Source organism: Physcomitrium patens, chromosome 20, assembly GCF_059467195.1.
Source record: "Physcomitrium patens ecotype Gransden chromosome 20, ASM5946719v1, whole genome shotgun sequence".
Taxonomy (NCBI): domain Eukaryota; kingdom Viridiplantae; phylum Streptophyta; class Bryopsida; order Funariales; family Funariaceae; genus Physcomitrium; species Physcomitrium patens.
In genome coordinates this window covers 9,974,739-9,996,015 of record NC_143429.1, presented here as the reverse complement: position 1 = coordinate 9,996,015, position 21,277 = coordinate 9,974,739, and the positions used below count along the sequence as shown (strand labels likewise).

The following is a 21,277-nucleotide window of genomic DNA, read 5'->3' as shown; positions in this document are numbered from 1 at the left end:
TTTTGTCTTTCCAATGGTATAAGAAACATATAAATTCAAGTTACTATGAATAAATTATGAAATTCTAAAAATAATAAGTAAATATATAAAAAATTAAGTAAGTAATTTTTATCTCAATGATAACTTGCTTAAGAGATCAAGAATTCAAGCCTCACCATGGCTCACAAGTAGTGTATATCAGTCTCTAAGAGAGGCCACAAGGCCTTGGGCTTATCTTCCTATTAGTCCTAACTACCTTCAAGGTGCTACAATCCATATAGAACTTGTCTTCCTATTTTCTACTAGTAAAATAAATAATTATGCATTCTTGACTTCACCATGGTGTTTAAAAACAGCTAATTAGCCTGAAAACCTTTAAGAACGTTCAAATCTTGTTCCTTTTCTTCATAATGGCTCTCAAAGTGATAAAACTCATTTGTACCAAAGTCTTGGAAATTAATCTAAAAATTCCTAATAAATTCTAAATAAACTCTAAATAAATTCTAAAAATTATTATAATGATTTTATAATACTAATATTAGTTTGAAGTTATAATTTCCTATCTTGATGATTTTTATAGTAATAAAATCAATTTAAATCTACTATAAATTCTCTCTTCTATATAACTAGCTAAAAAGACTTGAGGTTCTTTTTCATGTTTCTTCTAACTACTAACTAAAATTTATAGTTTTTTTATAAGTAATATGTATTGATAGAAGGCCAATATAAATGTTGATCTTAGTAAATATCCTTCAATACTCAATACTAAGTAAAAAATACTAAATCAACTAAGATAATTGCATCCAAGACTTACTAAGATTCCAATTCTATAATTAATACTCTAATTTTCTATTCGTCTAAAAATTTCTATACTATTCACCATATATTGTAGTTTTAAGCACTCTAAATGCATCTATTTATCTTAAAACAACTAGTGAGTCAATTTGATGAGTCACAAGCCTCAATTAAGAATTTCTTGTAATTAGTGGTATAAAATAGAAGTAGCAAGAATAAAAAAAAAAAAAAAAAAAAATTTAAATAAGTGCAATCAAGAAATTATATACTATAAAATTAGTCACAATCTATTTATTAGATTTTTATTTAATAAAAAATAAAAAATAAATTTTTAGAAAGGTAATTTTTTTATCTTTTTAATGACATAAAAATATATAAATCTAAGTTACTATAAATAAGTTATAGTAGATTAAAGATAGAATGTAAATAATAAAAAATTTAAGTGAATAATTTTTATCTCAAGGATAACTTGCTTAAGTGATCAAGATTTTGAGCGTCATCAAGGCTCATAAGTAGTATATATGAATTGTTAAGAAATGCCACAAGAATTTAATCTTATTTTCTTAACTCTATTTAAGGATTTGAAGGCCATACAAGGCTATTTGGATATTTTTAAATATTGTGATGAAGTTAAAAATATAAAATTATGAGTTTTAATGGATTCCATTTTTTTAAATGTAAAATTTTCCTTCAAATCCTTGAATAGAGTTAAATAGATAAGAATATTTCCTTTAAATAGTATCCCATTTTTTCATAATGGCTCTCAAGGTGGTAAAACTCAATTTTATCAAGGTCTTGAAATCTTTTCAAAAAATTTCCAAATAACTCTAAATAAATTCTAAATAAATCCTAAAAATATTTTTATATTTTTATAATATTGATATCCATTTAAAATTAAATTTTCTTATCTCAATGATTTTATAAAATAATAAAATCAATTTAAATCCACTAAAAATCTTCATTTCTATATATTTAACTAAAAAGACATGAAGTTCTTTTTCATGCTTCTTCTAACTACTAACTAATAATTGATAGGATTTTTATAAGTAATAAATTTAGATAAGAGACCAATAAAGACCTTGGTTTCAATAACTAATCTTTAATATTTAACAATAAGTAAAAATATTAAACCACCTATAATAATTGCCTTCAAGACTTATTAAGACTCCATTTTTATAAATTTTCTTCTAATAAGACTTTTGTAACTTATAAATACTTATAAATTCTAATGAATACTTAAATAGTCAAAAAAAACTCTCTAACTTTAATATTTGTATAATAAAATGACTTAAAATTATGTTTTTAACTAATTTATCAATTAAAATGCATTAGTAGGACTCACATACCTCTAACATGTATTGACTTTATTAGATACATGTCTTAACTTACAAGACAAGTTATCTATATGTGCACTACTTAAATAGCTTATTCTATAAGCTACTAATATGTGTGATATGTAGTTAACTTATTGATTAAGTTTTTAGCATATTAATTAACTATAAATACATATAAAATAAAAATAGTATCTATAAAGCTTCTAAGAAGCTTTTTTAGAAGAAATTATTTATTTTTTTCAACTTCTACCTAATCATATACATAATTATTGGAGTAAATATACATATCCATGACATTAATCTCTCTACTAGAAATGAGTTCCATAAAGAGCCATCATCATCTTTCATGGATCTTGCTTTTTTTCATCTTAATTTTGATAAATGTTGTCAAAGAAAAAAGTTTCAATCTTTATCATTGTATTTATAAGAATTTTTTGTTGGCTTCCATGTACATTCATTAATATCATAGCCATACTAACAAATAAGATATTTCAACTTATTTTAATACTACTATAAATTTAAATCTTCTTCCACCTCAAATTCTTGATTATTATCTACTTATATAAGATGAGGTGGCATTTGCCTTCTCCCTAAGATATTCATTGACTTATATGTTTCAAAAAAAAAAACATAGAACACAAAATAGATCTTCATATGCTCCAATGTTATATTTTAACATGACTATATGGTAAAAATATAATAAAAAATAAAATTTTAATTAATATTTAATCATCTTGGTTCAATGATAATTCAAGATATTTAAACATAGCTTTTATAAAAGCCTCTTAGTTTATTTTTCTTATCATAATAGCTAATAAATTAAAGGTTGATTAATAATTTTATCTTCTAAACTATACAAATTCTTTTAATGCTTTAGAAAGAGCATAAATTAATAAAAATAAGGTAGAAAAGATAAATAATTGATATGGTTGATATTAGAATTAAGTTGAAGGTAGAATCAAGCTAAAAATTCCTTAAGATAGATTGGATTGATATCCAAAGATTGACCATTTGTAGAACAGGCTTAAAATCAAACCTCCAATTACTAAAATAAATTACTTGAGTTATTCTTTTGGTACCTAATTGTGATCCTTATCATAAAAATGAGAGCTTGGTCTTTATTATTCTTTCTTGATCACTTTCTTTGAATGTGGCCATAAGCACTTCTAAGAGTGAATTCAAATCATAAAAGAATTATGAATCTTTTTTCATCAAAGATATAAGCCAAGAGAAAACACTTCCTAATAGAAGTGATCATGTGAACCCAACTTGTGTAAATTCATCTGGACATTGGAAAGAATGCAATCTTAGATAAAGATTAACTTATTGCAAATTTCTTTAAAATTTTGATCTTTTTCTATCAAAATTCTTAAGTATACTAATCTTTATTCCCTTCATATTAGTAGAAGCAAAACTTCTTGGATTTAATTTTGAGGTTGATCTACTTGCTTTTTTCAATTATACAACTTTTTAATGTAGATACCAAACTTTTTCTATAGGTGTAGGATTAGTGTTTCTATGGTTGGTATTAGTGATACATGAAATTTTCATCCTAAGAGTATTTGTAAAGATCCTCAATAGTTGCAAATCTATTCTCACTTTTGCCAAGTGTAGCATCTATAAATTTTTCTTTTATTTCAAAAAACTTAATAAATTTATAAGTCAAATTAGAGGATGGTAATTTATAACCTATAATATCAAATGAAAATTTCTACAAAGATGGTTAATCTACTCTCTTTAAGGAAAAAATTAGTTTTAAAAAACTAAACAATTTTTTTACAGATAGATAATTTACAACCTTCAAAATACAATAATAGAAGTAAAATATTCCACTCACTTCTAAAACTAGACAAAAAAAAATGACTTGTTGCTCTTGTCAAACTGTCAAAGAAATGAATCTCAAAAAAAAAAATCTCAACACATTCTTGTATCACTCAAAAAGACTAAAAAATCACTCAATGATGGTAATAAATTAAACCAGAGTAACTAATACTAATGACAAGAAGACTAAAAAGCCTTGAAACAAGAATAAAGACTAGAGATGCATTGACAATATTAAAGAAGATTAACTTGTTGATGAAGTTACTAGCCTAATAATTAACTACAAACATATGTAAAGTTAAAGCAATATCTATGAAGCTTCTAAGAAGATTTTTTAGAAGAAATTAATTTATTTTTATCAACTTCTACCTAATCATATAAGTAATTATTGAAATAAATACATATATGTGAAATAATTATTAATATTAAAAATAAGATTTATAATTAATAATGTTAATTTTATTACTATAAAAAATCACCAAGGTAGAAAAATACAGCATGAAATTCATTTTAATATTATAAAAATATTATAAGAATTTTTAGAAATTATTTAAAATTTATTTAGAATATTTTTGAAATGTATAAAGCAATTTTCAAGACTTTGATAAAAATGACTTTTACTACATTGGGAGAAATTATAAAGAAATGGAACAAGATTTGAAGGCCATAAAAGGTTCCTAAATTATTTTAATATTTTTGAATACAAAAGTAAAGTCAAAAATGTAAAAATATTGATTCTATTAGTAGAAAATAGGAGAATCAGCAACAAATGTAGTCCTTGTAGGAAGGGAGGTGCACAAGTCCTATATGGTTATAGCATCTTGAATGTAGTGAAGAAGATAAGACTAAGGCCTTGTGGCTTTTCTTAAGAACCCATGTATATTAGATGTGAGGCTTGATGAGGTTCAAATCCTTGATCTATAAGTACATTATTCTTGGAATAAAGTATTTTTACTTAACTTATTAATTATTTACTTGCTATCTTTAAACCTTCATAACTTGCTAATAATAACTTGAATTTATATATTTCTTATATTATTAAAAAGATAATAAAATTAAATATCTAAAAATATAAATTTTATTTTTTATTTTTATTTTTTACTTAATAAAAATCTAATAAGTAGACTATGACTAATTATTGAAGTGTGTAATTGCTTGAATACATTTATTTCACTTATTTTGTAGTTTTACATCTTTTTTTCTTATTTTTTTTTATCTCACTTTATACCACAAATTACAAAAAATTCTTAATTAAGACCATCTTGTAATTTGGATTAAAAGATGAAATTTACTTTCATAGGTTGATTTGGATTTAAGATTTTATTAAGGTTTCATTAAGATTTGATTTAAGATTTAGGATTTTATTAGATTTTAATTAAAGATTTGATTAATATTTAATTAGAAGTTGATTAGAATTTCATTATAATTTATTTAAGACTACATTAAATTTTGGTTAAAATTTATCTAAGATTTATTTAAGGTCTATTTAGATTTTATATTTTTTAGGATTTTTTTAGCATTAAGTTAAGGATTTTATATTTAATATTTTTAACTTTTTTTTAAGATGTTATTTTAGTATTTTTTAAGGATTTTTATATTAATTTTTATTTTAAAATTATCTTATGACTTCTTCAAGTTTCTTTAGTAATTTCTTTAAAAAAATTAGATTATTTAAAGTTTCATTAAGTTTGTTAATATTTAATTACAGTTTATTCAAGACTCTATTAGACTTGTTAAGATCTTATTATTGAATTTTTCTATTTTTCTTCTACAACTAAGTGCTTAGTGTATTCTTAAGCTAAAATTTACATTATATGATACCGTCTCTTATTCCAATATCCCATCCTCTATTTCAACCTCCCTTTTTTTTTTCACACCCCTCCTCCCTTCCCTTCCTTCTTTTGTCATTTTTTATATTGAACATTATTGTTCTTTGGTTTATTAGTCAAAATGGATAGACCTCCTTGCACCAATGTTTTGTACCTACTTCTTCAATGCAACTTATATTTTGGTTTTTATCTCCAATATGCCTTTTTTTTGGTCTTTTTTGTATCTCATAATACTTATATGTTTTCTTAGAGGATCATTTTTTAAAATAAATTTTATTTCTTTTGGAAGCATATCTATCAAAAAACAAATTATTTCTAATATATATATTTCTTAATTATAAATATATATATATATATATATATATATGAATAAATTAATTTAAAAAATCAAAATATATATATATATATATATATATATATATATATATATATTTATAATTATATATACATACAACTAATTTTATAACAAAAAGATCTAAAAAAATACAAACAAAATTTAAAATAAAATAAAAAATAAAATAAAAGTATATGAAAAATGATTCAATAATATAAGTTAAATTTCTTTTCATAAAAAAATTATTTTTTATAGTAAGGTCACTAATATCTTTGTTGGTTGATGCATATATAGTCAATCAATTAATCAATCAAAGTAACATATATTAAACAAACAAATATTTTCACACTTATTGATAAAATATCATCTTCATATATTACTAAATTATTGAGTATTTCTTATTATATTGCTATAGATGCAAAAGATAATATATAAGATTAGTATTATTATTGTTATTTTTTTGGTATTATTATAATTTTATTTCAACTTTAAAAAAAATTCAAAGCTTATGTTTTTTTTAATAGAGCAATAAGAATTTAATCTATATGTTATAATAATTACACTATGATTTTTTATTTTATCATGGTTAAATTTTTTAATTAAGTAATAATAAATTTATTTTATTTAATTATATTTAAAAAATCAAATTTTCTTTACTAACTTCATCTATTTTAAAAAATATTTATAATTGTGAAATTGATTTTTTATTCTATTTTAGTATTATGCATAAATAAAAATGGAAGTGAAAGAAAGAAGAGGGAAGGAGATGGAAGACAAGGATTAGAAGCAAAAATATAGAATCAAATAGGAAAACAGATGACATGGGATTGGAATGGAGAAGAGAGGATATAAGATTGGAATGGAGTATAGAGATTGGGAATAGGAAATGGGAATAGGAGATTAGAACAAGGAGTTGGAATAGAAGATGCATGCTAGAAATGAGAACAAGCAATGAGGGTCAAGAACAAAAATAAGGGGAGAGGTGTCACGGCCATAATCATGTAAGCTAATAATAACATATAGAAATAGGTAGAAGTAAGTAAAAATAGATAAAAGTAAGTTAATTCTATAATATTTAATATGGAAGCTTTTTAGAAACTTCCTAGACGCTACTTTGACTTCATAGGTGTCTTTAATTGACTTTTTGGATTAGAAACGTAGTTAATAAGTTGGCCATGTGTCACAAATGTTGTTAGCTTGAAGATCAAGCTAATTATGTGGCCTACACGAAGAAAAACTTGCCTTGTAAGTCAAGGCATGTGCCCTACAAAGTCAACACCTATTGGAGGTCCTATAGAACGTCGCCACGTAGCTCTTAGTTAGATAGTATATATAGAGACAAGAGTGAAGGCTTCTTCACTCTTGTCAACTCCTTTCTTGCTTCTAGTCTAGTTTCAAGGGTCTCTAGTTTTCTTGTCTTTTAACAATAGCCATTCCAGTTTCTCTTTCAATATATATATTTGTTTATTTACCTTTCTTTGAGTGAAGGCTCACTTGTCTGAATTGTTTTTCAACGAGTTCTTGTCCTTGACAGATTGACAAGAGTACACTTACAATATCAGAGCTTTGTTTTTCTTGAGTAAGAGTGGATTACCCCTTTCTCTTGACAAAACATAAGCGTATTAGAAGTTTGCGGATTACCTACTTCTAAACTGATATTGTTCTTAGTATCTTCTTTGTTATCAAGTCTTTCTTTTCTTTTGTCTTAAGCAGTATCAAACAAATTTTTCTTCTTAGTGTCATTGTGGCAGAGCTTGTTGAAATGTAGAGTGCAATGGTACAAATGCAAGAGCAAATGAGGGAGTTAATGCTTGTGATGCATCAACTCAATTCACCAACACAGGAAAGAACAAGAATAGCAGAAAGTAGGGATATAGAGATAATCGGAGCTGCTTCAACATCTGCAACAAATCATGTTCCTTCTCCAATTGTACAACACCCTGTAAGCACTAGAGAATCAAGAATTTCCTTACTCGAGAAATTTGATGGTACGAGATCAAAGTTTCGAGGGTTCATCAATCAAGTACAATTGGCAATTGAACTTCAACCGCAAAGCTATCCAACTCCAGGATCACAAGTCAGGTTTATTGGCACTCTACTTTCTGGTTCTACATTATCGTGGTTTTCGTCTTTTCTTGAACAACGAAATCCAATATTGGATAATTTGGAAGCTTTCTTGGCAGAGTTTCGATCTATGTATGGTGAACACGATGCAACTCGTGTTGCAACAAATAAGATCCGAATTCTGCGACAAGAAAATCGCTCAGTAACAGTGTATGCTTCACAATTTTGACAACTTGCAATTGACATCAAGTGGGATGATGCTGCACTCATCAGTCAATTTCTTTATGAATTGCAATACGAAGTAAAGAAATTGATGCTCAACTTACCTGATCCTCAAACTTTGAGTCAAGCAATCGATTTTGCGGTAAAATGTGATAATCGACTTTTTGAATTTCGATCCGAGAATCATTCACGGGAACTTCAACATTATTACTCAATGGCAACATCAACATCTTTGCCAAACGTACATTCGGAAGTAGAAGACATGCAAATTGACGCGATACGTTTTAAACCCCTAACTGAGCAAGAAAAGATTCGTCGTCGTCAAGAAGGATTACATTTATATTACGGAGAACCTAAGCACACTGCTCAACATTGTCCAAAGAAACGACGCAACTATAAAATGAGAGGTACGACGGTCAAAGAAGACAACATGTCGGAAAACGGATTCGTCCAGCTATAATAGGGACCATGCAGCTAGAACCTTGTACAATTCCTAATGAAGGTCCTATCATCTCCTCAGAACCCTCTCCTTGTTTTATAATAGACTTATATTTAGCACCTAAGAATTACAAAGCCTCTGCTTTATTAGATTTGGGAGCCTCAGCATGTTTTTTAGATGAACAATTTGTTAAAAGTTGTAAAATACCTTTTGTACAGAAACCTAAACCAGTACATGTAGAAGTCATAGATGGTCGTCCCTTGTCTTCTGGAAATGTCACTCATGAAACTCATCCTATAAAAGTAACAATAGGCGGTCATGATAGCTACATAGTATTTAACATAATTAAATCCCCGTCCAATCTAGTTATTTTAGGTTTATCCTGGCTAGAAAAATATAACCCTCAAATAGATTGGAATTCGCATAAACTTGACTTTTCTCAAAGCATTATTAATAGTTCTACTAACCAAGTAAAAAATTATAAGTCTAATATAGTAAAACTCGTACTGATAGGTGCAAAAGCATTTATACACTCAGCAAAAGAAGGATCAACTTTTGCTATTTATGCTTCACCTATTTCTAAAAACGTAAAGACTTCAAGTGGCATTCCAAGTCAATATCAGGAGTATCAAGACGTTTTTGAAAAAAAGAATGCAGATATTCTTCCTCAGCATCGCCCATATGATTGTTCAATCGACCTCAAGGAAGGAACTCAGCCACCATTTGGACCAATTTACAGTTTATCGCAAGATGAGTTGGCTGAACTCAAGACATATATTGACGAGAATTTAGCGAAGAATTTATTACGCTATTCAAAATCTCCAGCAGGAGCTCTAATTCTATTCGTAAAGAAAAAAGATGGATCTTTACGAATGTGTGTTGATTATCGAGGACTCAACAAGATCACAATCAAGAACAGGTATCCATTACCTTTGATATCAGGACTCCTTGATCAGTTGAATCAAGCTAAGATCTATACAAAAATAGATCTAAGAGGAGCATATAATCTAGTACGGATCAAAGAAGGAGATGAATGGAAGACTACGTTTCGAACCAGGTATGGACATTTCGAATATAATGTCATGCCCTTTGGACTCACGAATGCACCAGCTGCTTTTCAACATCTCATGAATGATGTATTTCATGAATTCTTAGATAATTTTATCGTCTGCTATCTAAACGATATCTTGATCTATTCTAAGAAAGTCGAAGAACATGAAATACATGTTCATCAAGTATTACAAAAACTTAGAGATGCAGGATTGTACGCCAAGATGGAAAAGTGTGTATTTCACACTACTCAAGTTGATTTTTTAGGATACATCATTTCAAATGATGGTCTCATGATGGATTCTAAGAAAGTCCACACAATCATGGATTGGAAGATTCCAAGGACAGTAAGAGATGTCCAATGTTTCTTGGGATTTGTCAATTACTATCGGATCTTCATCAAAGATTTCTCACGAGTTGCAGTTCTACTTACACGCTTGACTAGTAAAGATAAATTCCAATGGAATCAAGAAGCAGAAGCAGCATTTGAAGCCTTGAAGACATCGTTTGTCTCTGCACCAGTCTTATATTGTGTTGACTTTTCTAAGACATTTTTTATGGAAACAGATGCATCAGATTTTGCCTTGGGTGCAGTTTTATCACAAATGGGATCAGATGACAAACTTCATCTGATAGCTTTTCATTCAAGAAAATTCTCAGCAGCCGAGATCAATTATGAGATCCACGATAAAAAACTTCTTGCGATCGTGGATTCCTTTCAAGAATGGCATCATTATCTAGAAGGCGCTTCTAGTCTAGTCACTGTGTATACAGATCATAAGAACCTCGAGTATTTCATGTCAGCATGCGTATTAAATCGTCGTCAAGCTTGTTGGAGTATGTCTTTGTCAAGATTCGAGTTCATTATCACTTATTGGCCAGGAAAACAACAAGGTTTGTCCGATGCCCTATCTAGACGTTCTTATTTTGCACCAAAAGAAGGAGATGCAGCTTTTGAGCAACAAAGAATGGTCCTCTTGAAACCGGAGCAATTTCATCTCTGAGCAATGAAATCAACATTGATTGTTGATTCAACTTTTCTCAAGCAAATCCAATCCAGTATGTCCTCAGACCCTCTTGTTCATGATATCGAGAATAATTCTTCCAAGTCTCATGATCCTTCTAAGTTCGAGTTCAAGAATAATCTATTATATTTTGAAGGACGCCTATATGTTCCAGAAGGAGAAGCACGTTTACGTGTTCTTCAAGCACGTCATGACTTTCCAGCAGCAGAACACTTTGGATATAATAAGACTTTGGAACTCATATCAAGAGATTTTTGGTGGCCACAAATGTAGAAGTCAATCAAAGACTTTGTACAATCATGTGATATTTGTTCAAGATCAAAAATTCCTCGTCATCAACCTTGTGGACTTTTTCAGCCATTACCTATACCAGAACAACCATGGTCTTCTGTTTCTATGGATTTCATCACAGATCTTCCAAGCTCAAAATCTTATGATTCTATATTTGTGATAGTAGATCGTTTCACCAAGATGGCACACTTTGTGCCATGTACAAAATCTATCACAAGTGAAGAAACAGCTAAGCTTTTCATTGATAATATCTATCGCTATCATGGATTACCTAAAGATATCATATCGGATAGGGGAACTCAATTTGTGTCAAGATTTTGGAGGACCTTTTTTAAGATTTTAAAAGTAGACATAAAGCTATCTTCGGCTTTCCATCCTCAAACTGATGGACAAACAGAGCGCGTAAATCAAGTCTTAGAGCAGTATTTAAGGTGTACTATCAACTACCAACAAGATGATTGGATAACCCTTCTGTCATTGGCAGAGTTTGCTTATAATAATACGGTACATTCTTCCACGCAACAAACACCTTTCTTTTCCAATTATGGCTATCATCCGCGACTTGATACTTTTGATTTTTCAAAAGTTGATAATCTTGCAGCAGAAGATATGGCAAATCGGTTGTCAGAGTTACATGCAATAATGAGGACACAATTGAAGGAAGCTCAAGAACGACAAAAGATAAACGCAGATCTATATCGTAAGGAGCAACCACAACTCAACGTGGGTGATAAGGTATGGCTACTTCGTTGCAATATCAAGACTACTCGACCTTGTGACAAGTTGGACTATCATAGGCTTGGCCCCTTTTCTGTTTCTGAACAGATCAACCCAATTGCATATCGATTACATCTACCGGAGTCAATGAAGATCCATCTTGTATTCCACGTGTCTTTTCTTGAACATATAAGACAGTGGATATACAAGGAAGAAGACAAATGCCACCGCCTCCTATAGAAGTAGATAATAATGAAGAATTTGTGGTAGAAGAGATATTAGACTCAAGGCGGCGCCGAAATAAGCTGGAATATCTTGTTCATTGGCGCGGATATGATATTAGTGAACGCACATGGGAGCCATCCAGGAATCTAGCAAATGCATTAGCTAAAGTCAAAGTTTTTCATCAACGACATCCATCAAAATCAAGATGAAAATCTCTCTTATAAAAGAGACAAGATTGAGGCAAGATAACATTCAATTTTCTATCCTTGTTTGTAACTTCTTTGCATTTGTGACGCTAATTAGATGGAGAGCCAACAACCAGTGGATTCAACTCAAGAACCTTCGTTTGTTGACTTACCGGATGAGACATTGCGATTATCACAACCTTCAAGATGACGCAACCGAGATGAAGACCTTCAAGAACGACATGTTCTTCCTCAAATAGATGGTGAGATACAACGCGTTTGGTATCACGATTTGGGAAGGGACTCCCGATGTTTGGTGATTTTGCTGGAGGTAGGAACAACTCCTGATGGTGTTCCAAATATTCTATTCAAAGGAAGTTACGAAGGCCTCAACAATGATCAAATAACTGAGTGGTCTTCCCGCCCTCGTATGGGACACTACCGATGGTTGAGAGGCCCTATCAATCATCTTCGAAGAGAACAGAGATCAGAGTATGTGGCGAATACAATTCGTCACATCATAGATTTTCTCAACATATGATGACCGCTCCTCGTGGAACTCGTCCCTAGAAGGGGAGGTAATGTTACGGCCATAATCATGTAAGCTAATAATTACATATAGAAATAGGTAGAAGTAAGTAAAAGTAGATAAAAGTAAATTAATTCTATAATATTTAATATGAAAGCTTTCTAGAAACTTTCTAGACACTGCTTTGACTTCATAGGTGTCTTTAATTGACTTTTTGGATTAGAAACGTGGTCAACAAGTTCGCCATGTGCCACAAATGTTGTTAGCTTGAAGATCAAGCTAACTATGTGGCCCACACGAAGAAAAACTTGCCTTGTAAGTCAAGGCATGTGCCCTACAAAGTCAACACCTATTGGAGGTCCTATAGAACGTCGCCACTTAGCTCTTAGTTAGATAGTATATATAGAGACAAGAGTGAAGGCTTCTTCACTCTTGTCAACTCCTTTCTTGCTTCTAGTCTAGTTTCAAGGGTCTCTAGTTTTCTTGTCTTTTGGCAATATCCATTCCAGTTTCTCTTTCAATATATATATTTGTTTATTTACCTTTCTTTGAGTGAAGGCTCACTTGTCTGAATTGTTTTTCATCGAGTTCTTGTCCTTGACAAGAGGAGAGAATTAGGATGGAGGATGGGAGATACAATGATGGTTTTGATGGATAGATCAATTTAACCACTATTAGGGTCAATTTTATATTTTTCTAAAATTATTTATTTATATAAAATTTGACTAAAGTAGGCTTTTATATTAATTAGTTTTCAAAGCTAATTTTTTTAATAAGTAGAGATATATTTGAATTTGTACTTAAATAATAATATTACTTAAATTTATTTATATATAATATATTATTTAATTTAGACTATTTTATTTAAATACTTTAATAATAGATATAATAATTTTTAATTGATACAAATACTAAAATTAAATGATAATACAAGTATATGTTAGAAAATTAATTTTGAATATTAATTTTGATTGCTATTATATATATTTTTATATATTTATTTATATATATTAAAAATATAAATAATATTTTATAATTTTTTAATAATATATACTTAAGTTTGACATCATTTTATGATTAAGAAAAAATAAGAGTTTTAATTTTTTATTTGACATTAGAAAATTCTTGATGTATTATAATGAAATATGATACCTCTAACAAAACTATCATATTAGAAGCTTCTATCACTTCTATAGCTATTGTAATTGATTTTTCTTGTTCTTTTCTATTTTATTGAGAAGATACCAAAAGAAGTTCTTAGAAGATTATTAAAAGCATTCTTATTGTATTTTATGTAACTATTGTATAAAATAAAATATGATAAAAAATAATAAAATAATTTACATTAATTTTAATGAAAACATGAGCTTAGCTTGTAAGAAGTGTGATGTATATGAGTATGACGTTGTAGATGATTATCTATTGCATAACATTTGAAAACAAGGTTGTCCTTCTACTAGTTGTTTCTTTAGCTTAAATATGCATTTAGAAAACAACAAATGGAGGGATTTATTTACTTTGAATCTTCCGAAAAAAATCAATAAGAGCAATGTGCTATATCTTCAAAATTAATGAATGTGACATAACACATAATATTCTTGTTGCTATCTTTTTTTATTGCAAACAAAACATGTTCCTTGTTTATGAAACAACAGTATCATCAGCTAGAGTCATGACACATTAATCCGTAACAAACCTACGAGTCTTGGATTAGTCCATGTACTTGATCAGCCCATGGACAAAGAGAGATGTTAATTCACAATAAATCATCCCCAAGTGGCAATATTAGCTTGATACCTATCCTATCCTGCTCGTCGCCTGTCGCTCAAAGATGACGTGGAATCCACGTGACACCCTTTGATTGGACGTGATGCTACTCTGTTCAGTGAGATGAACCATCCGTTGCGGAGCTTCGAAGAGAATGTGACCATCTGATTCAGAACTTGTTCCGTTCTTTGAATATGCTCTTGATGGGTAGCGAAACGTGCCGCTGGTTGGTCCATTCGTTAAAGAATATTCAAGTCTCCATGTGATCTGTTCTGTTGAGCCTCCACTACAGCCTTCAAAGTAGTGAAATAAAGGTCGACGCTGATGACAAATTAAACCTCAAGCCCTTCACCCTCAACATGACTCCTGGACGGGAGGTTGACTTTCTGTGATAAGATATTTATGCAGTTCTAAATGTAGAAGTGGAATCAGAGTTGACTGCTGTAAAGTTTTTAGATAATTCATACACCAGCTCAAGTTATGACAGATCTGTGTGAGAAAAATGCAAAAAAGAATAATTAAAGATAGAACAAGAATCACAGGCTTTGAGTCGGCTGATTTCGTATTGGTTTAGTGCTAAGTTATGCTGCCTTAACTTTTTCACCAGCTGCCTCTACTGCGACAGAATCTACTTTCGAACTGTTCACTGATGCACCGTCACCTTTTGTAACTGCAGAGCTGGACTCACCATCCTTTGGTAGCAGCACTCTGCCGACCTCCTGCAAACAAAATGCAATTTGTGCCAGTTACGAGAGTAGAGAGTTCATTGAATATAACGTTACTGATCAATTGAGACCCATTTATTTACACCAGCTCCATCTGCAAGAACTGATGCAGCATCAAGCCAATCAACTAAGTAATGTACCACAAATACATTGTTTCTGAGGCTGAGAAATTAAACTTCACTAACAAGACAAAGTGAAATTCAGAGATTGAGTACCTTGATCTCGTCAACAAACTCCTTTGGAGCAATCTTGGTGTCTAGGAAAGTTTGAATCTCTTTGACGGTCTTTTCTCTATCCTGCAAGCCATACCGCATCCCACATTCAGTATATAAGAGAGAAAAAATTCAACTGCTCGAATTAATGTGTGCCACAGTTAATTTTGATCGTCACCTGGCTAATGAGCATAGCAAACTCTCCCAGAAGTTGAAGCTTACAACTCACCTCCGCAAACATGAACTTTTTAAAGAATATCTGCACAAATGCGGCTGACCCTAACAACTGCAGAACAGTCTCTGCCTGTATCACAAATAAGCCCACATATCACTTGTAAGTAAGAATATTGCCAAAGTGTTTTAAGACTTGTGACGATAATAGATTCAATTACTTCGAAACTGAGATTGGTTAGAATCTTTTTACCTCAGTGAAGACGGCAACACCAATTCCTGCAGCAGCGGCTGCTCCTAGAGTTGTCGGCACAAGGCTAGGGTCCTGCAAAAAGTGTCCAAGGTCCGAAATAAGAAAGTGTTTTGCAGGACAACTTCCGTGCTACCGGATTGACAAGGAAGTGGAATGTGAGGCACTGGAACATGAAACACAAGTTCAGTCTGGAGCATTACCGCGTTGCCAGAAAGAAGATCCTTCAAACCGCTGAGGTCAAGACTGAAACCCTTCCTCGGCAACTGCCACGGCAATTCACTGCTCTGCAAGCTCAAGAAGAACGTCGATTTGTCAATCAGGAGACACATCAAATTGGAGTAGCTGGCCAGCAATCAACAGTTATGATAGATGCATAGTGGTGTAACCGGAAAGTGAGAATTCAAATAGATTTACCAGCCATCCTTTGGGGCCTTCTACGCCTCCTTTGATGGAGTACGCCTTCTCGAAGCCATTGTTAGCGAGAATCTTTGCAACTGCAAGAGAATTTCCGTCCAATCTATGCCCATGGAAAATCCAGAGAGTACATAAGCACGATGCAGCGTTCACATCAATAAGATGATGAGTTGAAGTTACTCTAAACTGAAACCACATGATAGGAACAGGAAGAAAATCATTATTAAGTGTACAGCGTGGATCATACCCCAACATTAAGGCACATCGCGCTGGAAATTAGATTTGCGGTGAGCGGAACTAAAGACCTGAACTCGAAATAATAGTCATTCCCTAGATACGGATCAAATTAGTATTAAGCACTTACTGGTCCAAAATGTAGACAGTGGTATTCTCGGCGTCGCGGTATTTGGCAAAAACCTTGTCTAGGAAGGAATCATCCGCAGCTGTGTACGGCACCTGCACGGCTTTCTTCCTGAGAGATTTAAGGTTAGGGGTACCTTCTGATTTGATATCTTCTGGTGCGCGAATATCCAAAAGCTGCGCATTCTGCTCCGGGTCAGAGAGCTTGGTGAAGGCCTCAAGGGCTGACACTGAACCAAAGTTTTGCGGGGCTGCAGACGCCCGGAATGCGATCAAGGGTACAGCGACAGCTGCGAGGCCAGCAAGTGCCGCCACGGGGTTGGAGCTCATGAAATCAGTTGCAGCATCGAAATCAATGATGTCGGGAACATCAAAAGAGAAAGAGTCGGCCGCGGAGGTCGCAGATGCTGCTGCATTGCTACCCCCTTTCACAAATTCGTCGTAATTCAACGCTAACCCCGCCGGAACGGAGGCTATGACAGACACGGTGGATGCTAAGAGAGAACCCACAAATGCATGAGGCCGTCGAGAGACAGCAACGAACAGAGAAGAGGATGATTGGCCCACTTGCGCATGGGTAGGCGAAGAGGAGCCCTCCGAAATAGAGCAAGTAGGAGCAGCAAACTTAACTCTGGAGAGAACCTCCATGGCTACGGCAGAATGGAGTTAGCTACAAAATATTACAATTAGCTGCAATCCCGGCCTGCTTACGCCTAGCCTAACCCACTCCGCGAAAAAGAATCTTACATACAGCACATCTCAGAAAAGACTTTCGCAAGCATAGCAAATCGACCCGATTGATTGTCTGCACACTCCGAAACTCTGACTGCTGATGAGTCGAACAGAGGAAGTCTTGTTGTACTGCAGGGAGGAGAAAGGATGGCAAGCGGAAGCGGAGCACCGACGACCAGGCATGCTTTATCCATTCCCTGTGGCATATCTTGCTTGATTCCTACGTGGCGCCTTTCCTCGTCTTCATGTTACCGAGAAATCTGTAGGTCTCTGAGGTTTTCCGCTTTTAGGGTTTCGGATGTCTCGAACGTGCTATGTCCTCGCCATTGATTAATCACAATGCTTTGTGGAGTGTTACAGCATGTTGGTGAGCAAACGATTGTCTTTACATCAGTTACGCCCAACGTTCAACCATGAGGATCAGCTTCCTGTTGTGCGACATTGTTGTATTGCACATCTTGTTTAAGGTGCTTTAGTTTAATTACACCAGTACTGATGAACGCAAATGTTGGGAATTTTGCAGCAATCTTGCTTGGGGCATGAATTTCGCTCCGCTTCTTAACTGCACCAGTCCTGAGGGCTACTGTGACGATGATAGTAACACTTCCGTTTGCAGAGGATTTTTGGCATTGACGAAATTTCTCCGCCTCAGCCATCGCTGCTGCGCAGTTGAGGCGCTCTTGCAACTGGACGTATCAATCCTATCAGAAAATCTGCCTCAATTCCAGGACTGATGTGCGTTGGGTGCAGTTCTTTAGAAGTTTTCCTGCTCGTAATCCTTGCAGACAATGCGTAATTTAGTAGTCGTTTAGTGCAGGTGATGTCGTGGCTTAGGATGTTCATCACTTGTGAAGCGACCAAAATCTCACAATGCCAACGATTAGACCAGATTCGGGCGAGACCCGAGTCATAGCCCGTCGTGATCCTTCTCACAAGGCCTGTGTGGATCCCCTCTCTGATTGCCTTCATTATATCCCTAGCTGTGCTCCGTGACATGAACATATATTTCGATTCCCCCCGATCATCAATTTATGCAGATTTGGTCTTTGCGAAAACCTACTGGGCACCCCATCTAATCACGCATTGCTTGCAATAGCTCGCAACCCCATTTGTCTCTTTTAGTATTGGTCCTTCCAATGACTGTTTCATGATTCGAGGTGTCTTTCTTAGAAGCTCTAATTCCCCTAGTATTCTCTTGCGAGGAACTTACGCTGAAGCTGCGTATCGCTGTAGCGCGGAGGTATTTGCGAGTTGTGCTGGAACTCACTGAATCACTGGCTATCAAGTTGATCAAGGATCTTTTATGGACGTTTTACTTACTTTGAGACAGATCTAATCAAGTTCTTATATATTTATGATCTGTGATGGCAACTGTCGAATTTTTGCTGAGCATGATGTGCTTGATACACCGCAGCCTTTAGTGACTCAAAGCGAGTGATCGTGTCGCTGGTAAACAATGACATGAGGCTTGATGGGAGATTAGTTTCTCATTGGTGATCTATTCGACACATGAATGCGAAAATGAAATGCAAGCAGGTGAGTGCCAATATGATTCTTCCTGGTTTGATATACTGCTAGCATGTGGAGCTGGAATTGCTGTTAAGCTTGACGCAACAGCTTGGGCTTTTGCAAACTGTAGTGCAGAACTAGAAACGAATGCATATGTTCCTGTTAGAGGCTCATTCGTAAGTCCTGTGCAATTTTAGGTAGAAGATGTTTTTGGATGATATGGAATTGGGCAATAGATCTGACCTGACCAAGAATGCAGGTCTATATATTTCATTTACCACCACCACCAGTCGATACAAGACCCTGGCAACACCTGGCAGAGTAGCGAGTTGCATACCTTGTAAGACAGATACACCAACAAGGTTAACTTGTGGGAGCATCTAAGTAGATTATCTGCTTAAACCAGTGTTGGAGCTGGTGTGATCAAATGTCTACTATTTCTAATCCCATGTACTAGGTATGTGTTCTCTCTTCATTCCGCTGTCAGTGTGAATATGTGACTAATGTTGCCTCCCTCGGTTGATTTGTGTTTTAGTCGGAATGTTATGCTCTGTGATCAAGGACTGTTTTGATTTTAGATATACTTTGCTAACAAACATTGTCATACAGCATTGTTTTGAGTAACCTTTATAACCATAAATCTTCAAAACTCATATGCATTTAATGAAAATTTTAAGCCTGTGCATAAAGTAGCCAAGGACCAAATTTTATTTTCAATGCAAGTTTGATCTTTTACATTCATTATGTTTTTTACTTTTAATTTTTATTCAATTTTGTAACCTTTATAATTGGAATTGATATTCTAATAATTTTGTAAAACACAAACAAAATATATAAACGATGTAGAACAGAGCAAAGAAAAAATATTACTTATTAGTCCATTATAATATTTGCAAATTCTTGTGTTTTGAAATTCATTGATATATTTAGATAATTGTAGAAAAAGAAGAAATAAATGAATAAAAATGAAAATTTTACTCTACTTTTATAAATGTGAGGATTATTTCTTAGAGAGAAAAACTTGGTATAATAAATTCATTGATAGAAGAAAAACAAGGAACAAAAAAATAACTTCACTTCTAGTATTTAAAAATGTAAAGTTAGTATTGTAATTATGTGTTGTTATTATTGTTATTTACTCAATTACATTTACTCAATAATCAATTTCATTTGATTATTTTATGTGTTTTAAAATCAATTAAGTGTTTTTATCATCCTTAATTTGTCTCATTTTTTGAGGAGACGTGTTTCATATTCAAGATTTTTTTCAAGTTCCTTCTTTAAGGTAGTCCAATTAATTTGTTTGTAATTTATTAAACCACTCCAAATCCTACTTCTAATAGAAATGTCATTTTATACTCTTTGTTCAAAGATAAGTTTTTGTTTTGTTTTGTTTTTTTTTTTTTTCGATCTAGATAGTTCATTAGTAGAGTTTATTTAATAGTAATCAAATCTAATTGAAGCATGTAAATTAAGAAGGGATATTTTTTGCAAAGATGGCTGTTTTTTTTTGAGGATGTTTTCTATGGCCTTCATTTCTAAAAATTTAATAATAATCTATATAGAATGAGTTGGATTGATTTTTTAGGCTATTCTAATAAGTTTTAGAAAGTTGGCTATTTGATTCTTGTTGTCATTAGAGTGTTGTTTCATTTAATCAAAGGATAGATTTTCATTGTAGTAGAGAATTCTTCATTGGTTATACGTACAAAATATTAGATACATATATATATATATATATATATATATACCTTGTTAGAATGTAGCATTTCATATTCTAAAAAAATAGTAATTTAAAAAAGTTTATAAATGATCAATGTCTTATGCGAGTCTGTATTTTGATCTTTAATTTCATTTAAAGTTGAAGATTGTAGAAGAGCTTTAAATATGTCTTTGTATCTTTAAAGGCAATTCAAGTGTAGAGTTGTTGCTTCTTAAGAATTTAAGTGAGAGTCAATGAGAGAGAATTTTATATCCCATTATGAAATCTTTTATAAACTTTATAAAAAGAAGAGGTAGGATTTATATGTAAGTGTAGATACATCTATATGTATAACTTACCAATTATATTTTAGATTTATAAACCAAAGTTCTATTTGTATTTTAGAAAGATCATTCAAGTATAATCTAAAAACCATTGTCTTAATATTATAAATTTAGAATTCAACGTTTTGTATTTGAAGAATTCATAAATTTTAGTATATGAAGGTTGTACATCCCTACAATTATTCAATAGAAAGAGTTTTGATGGCATTCTTTAGATTTATCAAACCAAAGCCACTTTTAGCTTAAGCT

General features: G+C 32.1%; 1 protein-coding gene and 1 long non-coding RNA gene across 5 annotated transcripts; one reads left to right on the top strand and one right to left on the bottom strand.

Annotated features, from left to right (window-relative positions):
- Nucleotides 1-15,100: 15,100 nt before the first annotated feature.
- LOC112273511 (rhodanese-like domain-containing protein 4, chloroplastic) lies at nucleotides 15,101-17,560 on the bottom strand. The gene is made up of 7 exons (XM_024502405.3): nucleotides 16,746-17,560; nucleotides 16,382-16,484; nucleotides 16,168-16,251; nucleotides 15,968-16,039; nucleotides 15,773-15,847; nucleotides 15,547-15,627; nucleotides 15,101-15,325 (listed from the first exon to the last, which is right to left on the bottom strand). The coding sequence occupies exons 1-7, from the start codon at nucleotides 17,387-17,389 to the stop codon at nucleotides 15,188-15,190; spliced, it is 1,197 nt and encodes a 398-aa protein (XP_024358173.1). The 5' UTR covers nucleotides 17,390-17,560; the 3' UTR covers nucleotides 15,101-15,187.
- LOC149987290 (uncharacterized) lies at nucleotides 17,513-20,792 on the top strand. 4 transcript variants are annotated; one of them, XR_016499121.1, is made up of 4 exons: nucleotides 17,513-17,652; nucleotides 17,997-18,208; nucleotides 18,888-19,009; nucleotides 19,242-19,380. It is a non-coding gene; the product is annotated as an uncharacterized LOC149987290 (long non-coding RNA). The 4 variants fall into 4 exon arrangements; XR_016499120.1 differs by lacking the exon at nucleotides 17,513-17,652 and adding an exon at nucleotides 17,712-17,866 and having other exon boundaries at nucleotides 19,242-20,792; XR_016499118.1 differs by lacking the exon at nucleotides 17,513-17,652 and adding an exon at nucleotides 17,725-17,840 and having other exon boundaries at nucleotides 19,242-20,180.
- The last annotated feature ends 485 nt before the right edge of the window (nucleotides 20,793-21,277 follow it).